At 38.9% G+C, this 17,608-nt stretch overlaps 1 protein-coding gene across 2 annotated transcripts in view; it reads left to right on the top strand.

Moving 5' to 3' along the window:
* The window catches only part of bcl11aa (BCL11 transcription factor A a), a 39,470-nt gene extending 22,082 nt beyond the window's left edge, over positions 1-17,388 (top strand). For both annotated transcript variants that reach the window (XM_077613692.1, XM_077613691.1), the window contains exon 3: positions 11,876-17,388. In XM_077613692.1, the coding sequence (XP_077469818.1) occupies positions 11,876-14,103 (2,228 nt within the window). In that variant the 3' untranslated portion in view covers positions 14,104-17,388. The remainder of the gene's footprint in view (positions 1-11,875) is intronic.
* The last annotated feature ends 220 nt before the right edge of the window (positions 17,389-17,608 follow it).

The following is a 17,608-nucleotide window of genomic DNA, read 5'->3' as shown; positions in this document are numbered from 1 at the left end:
TGAAATTTTAAATAATTAGCATTTTTAGAGTATTATTTGTATAGTATTATATAGTAGACTATTAATCTATATATACTTGTAAACCGCCTTACATTTTTATTACATTTTGTACCACTTTCCTGATTACTATTAAATTCTAAGACACTTGGTTGATGGATTTATTTCATAGACTTGTTGTATTGCTGAGTGATATAGTGACGTACATGCTTGTTTTGTTCAATTCCTACCATTGTCGGTCCCTACTCTAATAACAGTGGGGGAGTGTCATCAAAGGTATTTTTTTCAAGATTGTGTAACAGAAGTTACAAATACAATACAAAGTATTATTTTAAAATGTAAAGTGTAATTTCAAGTGTGGCTTTTTTGGTGTCTGTTTCCTTTCACCAATTTTCCGTTTACACCTTCTGTTTTGAAAGATATGCTACGGTGCGGAATGACTTGCTCTTTATGATGATTGATGGCAAGCTAGGTGTGTTGTGAGTACGTGAGTGCACGTGTTGATGGATGGGTTAAAGTTTTGCCTTTCATTCACAACCTGCCCTTAAGACATGTAGGAAAAAACAGGAAAAGAGGGAGACCATTGTAAAAAGGGTAGTTGTAAGCAACTATAGAAGTTCTTCCATGTCTTTCGAGGAAAAAATTACTTCAGTGTGTGTTCAGCTCCGAATCTTGTCCATACCTGACTCGGTATGAAACCTAGTAGCCCTCCACTAAAATGGATCCTGTTTACCCTGGAACCAGAGCTATTTTCTCGCGGCTAGGAGCCCCTTGTGTAGCCATGCTGCATTAAAATCCCAGAATTTTACATTCTGCACATACAGTGTATATTCAGTTAAAGTGTTTTACCGGTCGGAATCACACATTTTCAACACTAGAGCATTTAGCAAAACTGTTTCATTAAATAAAATCATTGAACTGAAAGAAATCATATGTCGATTAAATAGATCAAGATGGAAGAAATGTGTGTGCCTCCATATTTGCCACTTTCCTTAACATGCGCCTCCAATGATTGCTTTAGTCATTGTACAAATTGTGTATTCTAGACACTATGCTTCCTCTCAAGGGTTGATTATAATAGGGCACTCCCGATGACGGTCGAATAATCTCTCTCAGTCCATTGCCTGTATTAATTGAGTGACAGTTCTTCGCTATCGACATCACAATGGAATTGGTTGCTTTCTCACTTGCAATTTATTTATCCTCCCACGAACAACACATTCAAGCGGTGTTGATTGTCGAGGCTCTCAAAAAGGGTGAGTAAGTAATTTGTCTCGGACGCTCCTGGTCCAAGCGAGTCAAGTCCGAGTTTGTGGCTTTTATTCTAAGTCAAGTTGCAATATTGTTTTAGCAATAATTTTGATGCAACAAAACAAAATTTAGTAAGTGGTATCACTTTTTACTGAGAGCAACAAGGATCACCTATTTTTTACATTTTGACAACAGAATTGACAGTCAAATATAGTTTTTTGTGGTCTGTTCAAATGTTAAACTTGTAACCTGCAGAAACATAAGCAAAACACGCAAAAAAGATGCGCTAACTTACAGCAAAAAAAACCTGCATTCCTTTAAAATCTATTCTGCATGTGCACCAGTGATAAATTCAGACATGTGGATACTACTCCACGTTTATCTCAGGGGGAAGTCTGGTTTCTCAATTATCTCTGTTTGGTGCTACTTCTGACCTGTGGCTGTATTTACGCGAACACACATTTATCCATGGCTTTTTAATGGCATAAAAAAACACTTCCTCGTCAAAAAGCCCTCTCTTAATAGCTTTTCAGACTTGTTTGGGAGCTGTTTGGGTTTGGTCATTAGTGGACCATGAGTGTGTGTACACTTGTCCGTGGTGTTTTGGTAACCAGCTGACAGATGCGTTGTAATGTCGTCTTAGGTGGGATTGAGGGGTGGAGAGTGGAGGGAATACAGGCAGTACGTACCCATGAGGGTAGATAGGGTTAGTTGGGGTTTGGGAGTATGTGGTGCAGCACTTACGCCATACTGGGACTGATGGGAATGCCAGGCCCCTTTACCACTTCCCAAAATCACTAATGGAGCATCTTTGGACACACGCGCATGCACGCACACACACCAACACACCACTTGGAGCATGCCTGCAGACAAAGGTATTTTGCATGATACCAGCATCTGTAAAAAAAAAAATGTCACTTTGAGTGTTTTCTGTTTTCCATCTTATTGCTCTTCTCTCTTCTAAATAATTTATTAGCCTTTTTGTCCTCTGTTGGAGGCCCGGCATTGTCTAGTATGTGAGTGTGTGTTGTGTATGCAGAAATGAATTTGGCTGCACACAGCCAGGAGCCTTTTGCTTCCACCACGAGTCTTTTGTCATTCCTAAGGGCTGTCTATGCCATATGCTCTGGTAGGCGTAAACCTTCTATAAGCACAATCTTGATCACCACTAAGACAAACAAGTTCAGTTTGTTTTCCAATGGACTTTTCATGGGTGTATGTATTTTTCAATTATTTTATTTTAAAAAAAACGTATGAATCTCTCAAAATTGGTCACATCTCTCGAAAAATCCTTTTCATCTGACAAGTACAAATCATAGACTCCTGTGAGACACTAACACCGGAAACTGAACATTCAGCCCCTCATTTTTTTTCCAGAACATTACATAACACGAATGACCATGTGTTTTCAGTTTTATTATGCCACACAGCACAAATTTTTGGTTTTCCCTCCTTCAGCCAATAAAAGGATGTAAATTTGTATTTTTTTATTTTTTTTACAAATTAGTAGCATATTGTCTCCCTAACATTTTAACAGTTGACCATATTTTAAGTGGTCATGATAAACTTTTTTGTTGTTATAAAAATGAATTTTCTGTCTTACCAATGATCAAACAAGCACGACTACTACTTATACTATTACTACTGGAAAATTCCTAAGCTATAGAAGGCTAACCTCATAGGGCTAATCATTTTGCATTAAATTAATCAGTCCTGATAGGAAAAAAAGGGCTCTCAGCATCGTTATATTTTAAATGATGCTATATAGCTACTATGATTCAAGACAATTGGTTCCCAAAGGACAGATGAGTAGAACTTCAAATTTAGTTTCCACAACAACCTGTGTGCTGAATTCAACATCCATTTTTTGACTGGGAGGGGCTAAAAAACCTTTGTTCATCCCTAGTAAAAAATGAATTGGATATCTAGTGCCGTCAATTTCAGTTTTTAATAAAACTAATACAATTTCTTATTTTCTAGCTACCACTACACACACATATTTGGTTTACTATATTATATATACATCTGAGCCGGCAGTGAATTTAGTTTACAGTATATATTTTAAAATAAGGATCCTGAAATAGTTCTGAATGAATTTGCTCGTGATCTGTTGAATTCATGTGTCTCAATATTTCACACAAACCAAAAATCTGTCTCCATCATTTTGGCTGTGCTTCTAATACTGCACACCTTGTTTCTCTTGGAGGACGAAAAATTTCTTTTGGCAACAAGCGCCTGGCTTTTTTTCTGTGAGCCTTCACACACTCACTGACGCACATGTACACATGCACGTACATTGTGCAATAAAAGAGGCAGGTAAACTGCCGCTCATTCCATATTAATATAACCATATAGTTTTGCCTGTCTTCATTGCTCGCTCTCATTGCCCACCCGCTCTCTATAAGACTTTAGCTGGATCGATTTGGCTCTCAAGGTTTAGTGACTGCATCTCTAATGAATGAAGCCTACAGTGTTTATTAAGTAGACAAGGTTGAGAAGGTGGGTTAGAGGGGGTTTGCTTCCGTGCATTATTTCACCATGGCAATGTTTGGTGTTTGTGTCTGCTAAGGAACACTGACATAGCTCAGGAAACTCACGGCAATTATTTGCTTTTCTGTAGAAAAAATCCTTGCAATCAATAGTACGTGATTTCCGAGTAACAGCAACTGTGTCACAGAAATGCATTTCCCTCCGTATTTCTGCCAAGTCTCATTAGCGTTTCAATAATGAGACTAAATAAAACACCAGTGATGAATGTACATTTCTTACAAGCAGAAGCAAAAATACCAGCAGTGAGTTGTAATTTATACCAACACAGACTGTCTTAAATAATCAAATGTTGGAATAATTGACACAATGAACAACGGTTTTCAATTACAATAGTGATGAATTTATACAAACGGTCAATCATATTGTTATTCATCATATTACATGTACAAAAAGAAAGATGTCATTTTTTTAAATGTAAACTAAAGTCCTTTCAAATAATATTTTTTAAAATATGATTTCTGAACACCCTCTAACATCCTTTCTTATGAATGTTAATTTTAAATATTCACTAAGCTCAGTAAGATTTTAATCGTAATTTCATAATAATCAAACATAGCTACTACACCCAAATCCAACTGGGTTTGACATCTAGCGTCATCAATTAGTTGAATTTTTGAACAAAGGAATTATGATTTCTTTTGTTTCTCTGTAAAATCACTTCATATAATTAATATTTATTAGATCTTTATTTCATAAGTTATTCTCAGAAACGCTGATGGAGTCCAACTAGCAGCCCACTTTAGTTGAACAGCTTCAAAAAGGTCCCAAAATACACCAGAGACCCACTTGAAGTTGTGGTGTATTGTGAAAGATACCGGGCGGGCGGGGAAAGGGGATCTTGAATCGAAGTGTTTCTGCTACAGCCTCAACACTGTTTTTCCAAGGTCGGCTGTATGAGGCTGTTTGTGTAGTGGAGGATATTTCCTCTTCTTGCTCCACCTCTACTCATTCACTTTCTTACCACAAGCCATAGCTGTATTTGAAGGCTTTTTATTGCTGATGGCTTACAGTCATAAATTAGTATTAAACATGTCCCTGATCGATTGGCCTTAAAGTAATACAATTAAAGAGATCTGCAATGAGTGCTCCCCTCCTGGGAGAATGATGAGACAACGTGAAGAAAGGGGGCATGCCAATAGCGGTTGTCGCCTGGGATTGATACTGGGTTACGACTAAAACCATGATGGTGAAAATGATATTGGCTACACAGTAAAAAAAAATAAAAAAAAACATTTACAGTAAAATACTGGCACCTAAAACTAGACTGCTCAGTGGTCACCGTGACAGTTTGGGATGACACCCAAGTTGGAGAGGAGCGATAAAGAAAAATAGAGCACATTCACTCACCATCATCAGACCAGTTATGTATACAGTACAGTATGTACTTTTTACGGTCATTTGAGGTAAAACCATTGGTAAAATTCAATTTTACAGTAATTTGTTGTAATTTTCACTATATTTTTCACAGTATTTTTAAAGGTATCGAATGCTCCTGGTCTTTTACTGTAAAATTAGTTGGTTTTTGAGCACTTTAAACAAAGTAAATACAACTTACAGCATGAGTGTAAATGTAGGCAGTGTTGGCAAAACTAGCCTCGCAATGTCCAGTTGGTTTATTAAAAAATAAATAATAAGAAAAGAATATCTCAAAATGTTTAGGTCAGTGGTAAGGCATTTTTATGTATTTAAATCGGCATTAATCGCACATTTTTTATCTGAACCATTTAAATGGGTTTAGTGTAGAGGAGCTTTACAACTATTATGAAACATACATTTTCATAGAGATTGTAAGGCAGGCTTTCTTAAACAATACTGCTTGTTCTTACAAATGTTAGTTACTCTGGATAAATGATCCCAAGTCTCCATAAACACAACTAACACAAATGAAAATTGTATGTACAGCCTCTAATTGTCTAGAAAATTTGACAAATGTCATCTCCTTTAGTCCTTCAGTCACAAACTGACAATATGTTTGTCCCGCTTTGACAGGTAGATGGCAACCTGTCCTGAGGTTTCAACAAATGTGTGTGGTTTCAAATATGTATTAAACTTTTTTTTTCATTTATTGAGTAGAATACTGAAATTTCAACACTAGGACATTAAAGGACGATATTATTAATGGATTAATATTGGGCTGAAAAAAACAATATGGACTACTGAAATAAGTAAAACAGAAAGCGCTGTGTAGACGGACAGATGGAGGGATGGAGTCAAGTGGGTGGAGGAGGATTAGATGAGGAGAGGAAACAAAGTGCTGTGTGTTTGTGTGTCGGCCTCCGTCCAGCTGAGGTGTTTGCTCGGCTCAGAGTGATCTCCTACTGTGGTCACTTTAGCACGCACACACACACACTGATGACTGAATTGTCCTGTTTGTCAGCTGTTGCAGGTATATCTGTAGATTGTTCAATACTCTGCATTTGTCATTTGTGTCCGCCAACCTATTTTCTCACTCATGATGAGTCATGAAAATCTCGAAAAATCTGTGTGTACTAAAGTAGGTCTATTTTGGGCAATGGATTTTCAGAAAAAAATGTTTTTTAAAAATATTGAACGCTGCTTACATGCACATCATGCACAATCATAACACTTTACCACCTAATGTTCTTTTTCTCCTGCATGTCAAACAGAGTCAGCTGTGTGCAATCAATCAAAAGCCCAAGTCATTCACCCCTAATAAAGCTAGCCCGAATCGGCCAGATCGAATAAAATCTGACGAAACAGACACGAGATCGGGTGTTCAAAGCATTCTGAAAGGGCCCCACACAGACACAGTTTTGCGCGTGCTTGTGTGTATCAATTTAAGACCAACTCTTGTGTAACCAAATTCAGAAGCTTCCAAAACAAGCACAGACACATTGAGGACCACCTTCTGTCTTTCAATCCCTTCCTACACCCCCCTCCTCTCTCGCCACACATATAAATGCTGTAATTTGGCTGGTCTGTAATTTCTCCATGGTGGTTTTGGGTTAAGTGGAGACTGTGTCTCCGATCAGAGGTGCCGGCCTTCCACATGGACACGTGCACTCACTTGTACACACTGACAAGCATAGTTCTGTGGTGCACTTGGATACTTCTACAAAGGTCACTTCTATTTAATTATGTTTATGAACACCTTTAACTGCCTTCACATAATTAAGCCATTGTCATTAGAAATATCAAAAATGCATTCATGCTAGTGTGGGGGTGGACTTTGAAATATAGTTTATGTGTGAGATTTAAAAAAAAATGGCACACACGCACACATACACGAGTTTACAAGTGAGAGAGTTGTGGATACCACAGTCTGTAGCTCAGCAGGAGTTCTAAACACAGAGACAGAAGGTATTGATATATTCCACAAACACACACACACACGGACAGACGATATTGACATTTTTTGCTCATAAGGCGAGAGAGTTTGTGTGGCTATTTTGCGGGAGCAAGCAGGCACACTTATATATTTAAAAGTTTGTTTAAAAGGAACTCTATTGTTGTTTAATTTAAATGCAATCATAAGGTCCCTCGTAAAGAAAAACAAATCTGTCTATGATTATCAAGGCTGAAGGCTACTATTTAAAACATGGAAGATTCAGAATAATTTAAGTCTCTAGTTTGTTGTTGTCAGCCAAATTGGTATGTGTGTAACATTTTGTATAACTTGTTTTTCCTTGTGGATTGAAATTGTGGTGCTGCTTTTAGAAAAAGGAAAATTTTATATAATATATGTTCTGCATTACATTACTCTCATAAAACAATTTAGTATTTAACATTCTTTTACAGATTTCTGTAGGGTTGCCCTGATGCATATGACACATTTTGTGGATCTGACAGTCGACATACTGTGCCGGAGTCACAATAATATATAGACGAAAAACAAATAAGTTAAAAAAATAATTAATCTTCAAGCTTTTGAAAATTACGCACGTGTATGCAATTTCTGGTCATGTTATTGGGTTGGGGGCATCCCTCATAATTTGTTTATATCAGCGCACTTATCAAAGAGAGTTTGAACAACCAGCTCAACATGTGGTGTTCAGGGATTTTAAGTACTGGAATGAACCCGCCATTGGCTATGGGTTGATTTCTATCCTACAATCCTCAGGTCGTGCATTTGTAGTCATTTGACTGTGCTGAGAGGACTCTATTTGCTTTGCAATTGTTTGTTCTTTACTTAGTCCCTAAGGATAAATAAGTAATGTTCGATACAAAAAAAACATTAATAAAGAACTTAGCTTGAAGTCTGAAAAATATGCCTGATTTCAAGGCACAATTTCAAAAGTTTGAACAGAAACCACATAAGCATGCTCTCATGGTTTTCGCAATAACTTGTTGTTCGAGCTTTTGTAACGTCTAGGTTTAAAGAAAGACATAACTTTGAGAAGTTGTTTACATAACTGCAATGGAACAACTACTGAACTACTGAATAGGAATGTTTTGATTTTTTATTAGGGTGTTCTTAGTAGACGTAACATCCATTTGAAGTGGGAGGGCTCCCAGCTCAAACAGACTGGATGTCTATTGCAGTCCATCGCAGCATATAAACTTGTTCTAAGTGGCATTTTCCTTCACTACCAGTACTTTTTTTATATCTGTAATTGCATATTATATTATTTCAATAGCTAGCACCTTACTCAGCAAAGGAACCTTCTAAAGAGCCCAGATGGTTTGAAAGAGAGGAGGAGTGGAAATTGATGGATATCAGGTGTAAAAATTGAGCCGAAAGGAAGTCACAGAATCAAACTAATTTCTTGAAATTGATCAAATTCATGTTCAGTCCAAAAATGTTAGAAAGTCTAACTCAAATGGTGGCCGAGACTTGACATCAGATTTGTTTGTTTGGCTGGTGTTCTCAAAGAGTTGTAACGATGACAATCCAGTTAATTTATAGGACAGAATGACTGGATGAAGATCAGTCAGTTTAAAGATTTGCCAGTCCGTGGTATATTCCCAAGATAATTTGAAAGTAGAAATGATTGGCTTTATTTTTGAAATTGTTAGAAGTACACAAATATGCACTCATAAGTCCCTCACACAAAGAGACTCGTATGCAGTGGATTCTTATACTCGTTTAAATCTCGTTAATAATTACAATTTCTGGATTAGACTTTAAAATTAAAGTCTGGGTTCAAACTAGGGTTTTAAAGTTGGTTTTAGAACTCATGCAAGGGTGTCAAATTAGTTTAGGTTCACAGTTAGTTTAAAACCCCAATTAATTAAGAGAAAAAAATATATATACAGTATTTTCACGACTATAAGGCACACTTAAAAGTCTTAAATTTTCTCCAAAATAGACGGGCGCCTTATAATCCAATGTGCTTTATATATGGAAAAAACATTCAAATGTGTCATTCATTGAGGGTGCGCCTTATAATGTGGTGCGCCTTATAGTCGTGAAAATACGGTACATATACTATATGGTTATTTATTTACTTCCCCCTTTATAAATTGTAAGGTCATCGTCCCGAAAGGATTGTTTTTCCCAAATGCTTAAAACCAGTGTTCTCGATACAAAATTGGATTTAAATCCCAGGTTAGGATTCCAAAGAAGTGGCCAGATTATTACAATTTGCAGAATCTATTACAATAAAAACCATTATTTTAGTTTTCGCCTTTTGTTCTTTTAAAGACTAAATCTCTCTCCCTCACACACTCGCAAAAACACACCCTGACACAAACGTGCTCACGCACGAGCGAAGCTGTCTTAATCTCCTTTGATTCCTCCCTCTCCCATCCAGCACCACTTAAGTGTCCTGGCAATGCCCTTGGTCTAATCGGGTGTAATGCCTGAGCCGGTCACTGTAGCATGGCTGGTATTGAGTGCTAGGACATTTCTAAAACTACGACTGTCTGTTCTCCAGAGTCTCATCGACAGCTGAGCTTTGACATTTAGTAGCTTGGCATAAAGAATAAAATGATATTGTTGCACACACATCTCTCTACTTTCTACACCTGCTGTACTCCATCTTACTCGTCAACGTGTGTTTGTTACTATTATTTTAATTATTTCACCTTTCTCATTCCTATCCACTTGCTTTCATCTCTCTATTTCCGTTCCACGTTCTCACTTAATTTTTCTCCCGAAGAGAGAGAGTTTCCCTAATGAAGTGGTTGATGGGAGTATGTTACAGAGAGACAGAGTGGAACTCGGCTACTCTAAAATCCATTAACCTTACAGTTTCATTCAGTGGATGAAGTCTCAGCTAACAGCACTTGAAGAACATCTTACTAAGCTTGAGAGTCATGACCACATATCTAAGTATTTTAGTTTTATTTTAGGAATATATTTTTGTTACTTATTGGCAATATCAAATGAGCTTCCCTTTTAATCTATATTTTTGTGCATGTTCATAAATAATGAAATAAATAATAGTAAAAGCAAACTTGCAGAAGTTAAACTACTACACCGTTCAACTCCTGCATCTGTTAAATAGCACTGACCAAATTAATAAATGGATTCACCAGTTTATCAAGAGGAAAATGAATGATTGAATAAAATTGGCTATCCCAAGTGTTGATAATGCAAATTATATTCAGAGGTTAAATCTGATGCAGGTGGCCACATTAGTGGTAATTTGTGCCGATTTTAATGATCCATAATTTAACAGACCTTGTTCTGGTCATGTTGGCCAACTGTGTGTTGGAAATGCAAGGCTGAAAAAAAGAGATGCTCAGCACGCATAATTTAACACTATGTTGTTTATTATGGTCAACCTGTATTTTCTCTTTTAAATTACGATTATGGACCATCATTGCATTGTTTTGTAAGCAGTTTCTAGAAAATGGTTCAAGTTGCAGTTATTATACATATAGGCTTTGAACCAACAATTCCCTAGCACTGTGCTTGTCATCTGATTCTGATCAGAATATTGCTTCATTTTTATTTTTGAAATAATCCAAATGGCAGTGTTTATAGAGGATATTTGGAATCAATTTTGTGACTGGCTCTGCAATTATATTATACTCCATGTGCGTTGTTGATGACACTAAATGTTCACACTATGCTGCTGAGTATATATACTTTAGTCTGCCTAAAACAAACAATATTGCATACATAACAGTGAATTTTTTATTGAATTATTTGTAATTTTAGGGGCAACGTGCACTATATTTAGCCTTTTATTACAATGGAAAACTCATTGTTTTTTCCCCATTCTGCATGTGTTTGTGTACATCATATAAATTTATGAGTGTTTTTGAGAGAAGGTCTGCTTTGGTGAATCAACGGGAAGGGAATGGGGTGGTCCGCAAGGATAGCTCATTCTTTGTTCTGCTGCTGACATCAGAGGACTAACATTTAGTCCGAAGGGAAACATTTTGTTCCAGAAAAGTCTGAGCGAAGAACAACACGCTGAAAAAAAACAAGCACATCATATTCTCACATGTAACTCATGTGGGGCATGACCTCAATAAGAGGTACTGTTGTATTTGCAAAGTCTGCAACACTATGTACCAACTGTTCTTGATAGCTGTAACTTTTAGGCCTAAGGTCCAAAAAAGGAATTGGTTGAGCTAGGTTGTCATTATTTATGCTTTTTATCCAGAACAAAATGAAAGGGAAAATTATCTTCCAAAAGTGGGACAAGGTTTAAAACTTGTCTTTCACACATTCTAGTGTCGGTACCAATACGGCAGTAAAATTATGTCATCGGTATTGAAGAGTACTGAGAAATTACACCACTGCTGTGGAATATGTACTTTTGAGATGTAGTTTCCAACCTCTGGTCGACCTCCCCAAGACTTTGACAAGCATCCAATCGTTTACGAATTAATCATTTTGCTGTGGATTTCATGAGTCTATCACTAGTAGACGTCCAAACCATATGAAGTGTTTTTGATTAATGAGCATTTGTTCTTACGCTGCCATCCCTCATACTTGAAATAGATTGGACGTTTTCTGCTATCAATGGCAGCCAAAATATCCCCCCACCAATTAATTTCACTACTAAATGTCAAATTTCATGTATACTTACTTAATGCACCCCAGGATCGGTATTAGGTTCTTATTTTTCTTATGAACTGTGTGATTTAATGATATTTTCTTTCAATGTATTACTGTTAACATTGCATCTAAAACTTCTCTTTTTCTTTGTCACTACAGGAAAAGAGGAACCGACAACCTACACGTGCACTACATGTAAACAGTCATTTGGCAGTGCCTGGTTCCTGCTGCAGCACGCCCAGAACTCGCACGGTTTCCGTATCTACCTGGATAGTGAACACGGAAGTCCTCTCACCCCACGAATGGGTGGGCCTTCCGTCCTGGGTGGGGGCGCAGACTGCCCGTCTCATCCTCCCCTTCACGGGCTCCATCTGCCACCTGATGCAAGCCCTTTCAATCTCCTCCGAATCCCCGGCTCAGGCTCAGGGGGAAGAGACAGTGTGGGAGCAGGAAGTACACTGGGGGTTGGTGGTGGGCTCCATCATCAGCGTTTTCCTCCCACACCACCTATCTTCAGCCCTCCTCCCAGGAACCATCTGGACCCCCACCATCTGAGCCCAGAGGAACTGGTGCTGGCAGCCCACCACCCGAGTGCCTTTGACAGGGTGCTGCGCCTCAATCCTCCTCTTCCCATGGAGCCCCCTCCAACAATGGACTTCTCACGGCGGCTCCGGGAGCTGGCGGGTAACACCTCAGGGTCCACTCCCCCTCTATCTCCCAGCCGGCCTGGCCCCATGCAGCGCTTACTCCAGCCATTCCAGACAACAATGGGAAACATAGGCTCAGGCGGCGGAGGTGGCAACAAAACTCCGTACCTTGCAACCCCACCACCTCTGGCAGGCTCCATGCAGTCCCCGGTGGGCTCCCAGACCACTCCCACCACTCCGCTTCCCACTGCAGGTGCAACACCCTCGACCAACACTGCCATAAAATCCAAGTGTTGTGAGTTTTGTGGCAAAGCGTTCAAGTTTCAGAGCAACCTTATAGTGCACCGGCGCAGCCACACGGGGGAAAAGCCGTACAAATGCCATTTGTGTGACCATGCCTGCACACAGGCAAGTAAATTGAAGCGCCACATGAAAACTCACATGCACAAATCCTCCTCGCCAAACACAGGCAAATCAGAGGACGGACTCTCGACTGCTTCCTCTCCGGAGCCCGGCACAAGTGAACACCTAGGCAGTGCGAGTAATGCCCTCAAGTCAGTTGCGGCCAAGCTAAAATGTGAAAACAACAGAATGCTACGCGAGAACGGAGAGGAGGAGGAGGAAGAGGAGGAAGAAGAAGAGGAGGAGGAGGAAGAGGAAGAAGAAGAGGAAGAGGAAGGAGAGGAGGAAGAAATGCAGAATGGAGAGAGGGCAGCGAGACGAAATAACAGCTACCACTTTGGCTTGAACCTTGAAGCCCCACGTCAGCATGAAAACAATGGCGGTATCGGAACCCGACTGGGAGGAATGACTGATGAGGTCTCCATTCCACGTTCACTCCCCGAGGTCATGCAGGGAATGGGTCTTGCCGCAAGCATGCAACATTTCAGTGAAGCCCTCAATGCACACAAAAGGAACGCAATTGCCCGGGAGAACCACCTCCAGAACCACCTTAACAGAGGACACCCACAAAATCGGGAGATGTGCGATTCCAACTCGGTGCCAGAAACAAATCGTGGCGAGGAGGGCTCGCTCTCAACCGTCAATGGACGCGGAGCATCCCCGAGTGAATCTGCCTCTGTCTGCCTTTCTAAAAAACTGCTTTTGGGTAGCCCAAGTCCGCTTAGTCCTTTTTCCAAACGCATCAAGCTGGAAAAAGAATTTGACCTCCCCACTCCCACAATCCCAAACACGGAGAACGTCTACTCGCAGTGGCTGGCTGGCTATGCTGCTTCTCGACAGCTCAAGGATCCTTTTCTGAACTTTGGAGATTCCAGACAATCGCCCTTCGCTTCTTCATCCGAGCATTCCTCAGAGAACGGCAGCCTGCGATTCTCGACTCCTCCGGGGGAACTCGAATGCGGCATGTCAGGTCGCAGCGGCACAGGAAGCGGCGGCAGCACACCTCATCTCGGCGGTCCCGGCCGGCCCAGCTCCAAGGACGGTCGACGGAGTGACACTTGCGAATACTGTGGCAAGATATTCAAGAACTGCAGTAATCTGACTGTGCACCGGCGAAGCCATACGGGGGAAAGGCCATACAAGTGTGAGCTGTGCAATTACGCGTGTGCCCAGAGCTCCAAGCTTACACGCCACATGAAGACCCATGGTCAGGTGGGCAAGGATGTGTACAAGTGTGAAATCTGTCATATGCCCTTCAGTGTCTATAGCACCTTGGAGAAACACATGAAAAAATGGCACAGTGACCGTCCGTTGAGTACCGAAATAAAGTCAGAGTAGAAGGCCGAACAATGGGACCTTATCCCCGCATTTGTCTGCCACTAGCTCCCTGTTTATTCCAAGACTCGTGCCGTTTTTGCCCCAACCCCAAAACTCCACTTTTACCAGGCTGGTGGAAAGTTTAAGACCATGTGCTCTGCACCAGCACACCCCGTGTCCATTACCCATTGAATGCATGATCTGTATCGGGGCAATACTCTTGCATTGAGGCAAAACTTCGAGCCTATTTCTTGTGCAATAAATTACATGTTGTGTATACTATTATTTTGGGAGTTTTCCGTTTTCATTTTGAAGAATTTGTCAGCATGCATAGTATGTTTTTGTTCATCAAAAACAAATAACAAAAAAGAAATGGAAAAAAAAAGAAAAGAACTTGTCCCTGGTTAGTTACTTGTTTAGTAAATGTGTTGCTGTTTTTCTCTTGTTCTGTTTTTTTCTTCTTCTTTTTATTCTTCAAAAAGAGAAAAGACAAGAAAGACACAGTATACCCATGCTGCATATGCCCTGTAACACATATCATGTACAGTTTTGTGTTGTTACATGGGAAATGACCCACTTCTGGAACCCCTGGAAATGCACTTATCCGGATCTTTCTAAAAGATGCCATGTTCACACAGGGTTTAAAAAGACAAAATACTACATTGGTTCAAAGGCTAAAATAAATTTCAATAACACAAGGGTATGCGAAGATTTCAAATTGTACTATCATTTGGTAGAGTAAGAAAGAGTGCCTTTGATATCGTAAAACTACATTGGCCATATTCTTATCTGGAATACGTTTGGGGGCTGTTGAAAAACCACCACGAAAAGGTCCTTGCATCAAGCACCTGCCTGCCCCGGTGGACTGTGACACCTCATAATCAAAGATTCCGTTTCTCGTAATGACCATTTAGCTACCTAGTTCAAGTTCAATGAGCTTATTTTCAGTTAGTCAATTACATAATGAGCATGGTACGACCAGTATTGTGAATATGTGTAGTTCTGTTTTTGATAAAGAGCTACTTTTGAGGAAAACCCACTAATCTGTTAATGTACAACCCTAAATTTGAGGGATAACAGTGATAATTGTCTGAGTTAGCACAAACCTGCAACGCTGCTTTTATTTGTGGTGTGTAGAAGGATACTTTGAGTAAACCACTAAAAGATACTTGAGAGGGTTAAAATACCTTGCTAGCCAGAGAGAAAGCTACAACAAACTTGAAAACACGTGCAAACGGGGATTAATGGGCAATTATTTCTTCAAGACAGGGTCTGATCTTAAGCAAAATAAATTGCCAAATCAAATCCTTCAATACTCATTGGCTCTAGAAATGTGAAACAAGATCACTAGACGTACCATCAGCTCTCTTGCATTGTTCCACACTTTTGCAATGGTGGTCAGGCTCCAGTTTTTAATACAACATAGTCAGTTAAAAGACATGACTGACCCCTTTTCCCCCAATTCCAAGTTTGAAAAGTTTACAGCAAAAGGGCGTCACAATCCCACAGGTAAAAGCAGAAAAACTCAGTTGATAGAAATTTCAGTTGAAGAATAGTGGAACTTGACCCCCTTCGTAATTTACTTTTGACCATTTGTCAATGTGTTACCTTGAAAATCCCATGTGTTTAAGGGGTTAAGAAAAATCAATCTTTCAACAAAGTCTGTACATTCAATGTACAGTACAGCACTCAGAGATCGTTTCAAAAAGGACTCTGAGCCTAATGGCAGCTGTAGTCGTTATTGTTGAGTTTGGTGAAGAGCTGCATTGTTTCTTGCCATCTATGTCTTGGATAATCTATTGACTTTGTCAACTGGACGATAAACACTCAATCTTGTTCACATTTTTGTATAAATGTTCCTTAAATTATAGCTATGGAAATAAACATTTTTTTCCTGGAAATTACTCTTCACTGTCTTTTAGGGGCGACTGTTAAGTTTGTTGTCATTTCTCTTTTCTTCAGCGTCTTGGTGATGTTCAAGACTCCGATCACAGTATACGTATATGAAACGTTGAAATAGAAAAAAAATAAAAATACATCCGTGATAGTTTGGTATTTTATTTTTTCCTTGGCTTTTCACAGCTCTTCAGGTTGAAATACAATTTGCATTGGGGACATGATTAAGATGATATATGAATATATAAAGAACTTAAAATATAGGAAAATGCACATACATGTCGATTCCTATGCTTAAACACATTTATGTTTGATTTTTTCTGTATTTCTAGAACTGTATTTGACTTCAATGTTCACTTAGAGTAGGCAGTATAATATTTATATTGAAGCTCGTATTTTTAACTGTTGCTTGTTCTCTCAAAAAGGTACCAGACCTTTTTTGGTAGTGGAAAAAAAAATCCCAAGCTGCCACGGTATATTTTTTTAATTTGGCAGGATAATATAGTGCAAATTATTTGTATGTTTAAAGAGATAAAATGAAAAACCTAATACAAAAAATCTGCTAAGGTGTATGGCATCGAGAAGACTGTAGGTCATATAATGGCCTTGTCTTCTTTCCCCATCCACGGAGGTCGTTGTACATATCTTCTTTGGTTTTTGGTTCCGACCTTCCTTCCATCCTGCTGCCATTCTTGTATGCAGTAATACAAGCTGACATTGGCCTGTTCTGTTGTGCGCTTTTGTCTCTCTTATCTTACTTGACAACATTCCAACAAGTAGAGAGGAAAAAATATAATATGCAGTACAAAACAAGTGTCAAAATAAATATGTTTAAAAATAAGTCAATGTTTTGCAGTTTTTTTTTCATTGCCAAATACAAAACGGTGCTTTATATTTAGATTGGGTACACTTTTATATGCCAAGCATATTTAAAATTGACCTGGGAAATGTGGAAAGGCCTGCTTGAGTTAAGAATTTTTGTAAATGGCAATGCGGAATATTTTGTTATCAGCCTTTTTCTATTCCTGTTCTGAGAGCTGTTTGTTGTAACTTGAACTTGAACTTTATCTTTTACAATGGGAGTTGCTATTTATTATCACCTATAGGCTCTGTTCCAAACAGAGAAGTGGGATGGACCCTAATTTCAATTAAATTTTATTTTATATTTTGTGTTAGAGTATGATTTCATTTATTTTGTATTTTATGGCCAATGGTCATTTGACAAATCAAGCTCTATTAATTTCTGTTGTATATGTAGTACCTGCTCAGTTGTATTAAGAAAACCACTGTCTGTGTTTTCTGACAGATGTCTGCATAATTCTGTTCACACACCCATTTTGTCCCTTTATCAGAAAAAGAAAGAAAAAAAGTAAATAAAAAAAATGAAAGTATATTGGCAGTTGCCCATTATCTCCACTGTGTTTGTTACCATCTCAACTTGTTTTCCTCGATATGCTCTCAAAACACATTTTCACAGCAAGCATGCACACAGCAGAGTACATTTTATTTAAAAAACACTTTGTCGAGTGTTAAATTATTTGTATGTATATAATATATCAATTCAAGTAAAGGATGTTGAATTCATTTTATTGTTGTTATTGGTTCTCCGTATTTGTAGCCATCAGTCCAA

The sequence above is a fragment of the Stigmatopora argus genome, chromosome 11 (assembly GCF_051989625.1).
Source record: "Stigmatopora argus isolate UIUO_Sarg chromosome 11, RoL_Sarg_1.0, whole genome shotgun sequence".
Classification (NCBI taxonomy): domain Eukaryota; kingdom Metazoa; phylum Chordata; class Actinopteri; order Syngnathiformes; family Syngnathidae; genus Stigmatopora; species Stigmatopora argus.
Note: the sequence above shows the minus strand (reverse complement) of the source record. Positions and strands in the feature narration are given on the sequence as shown.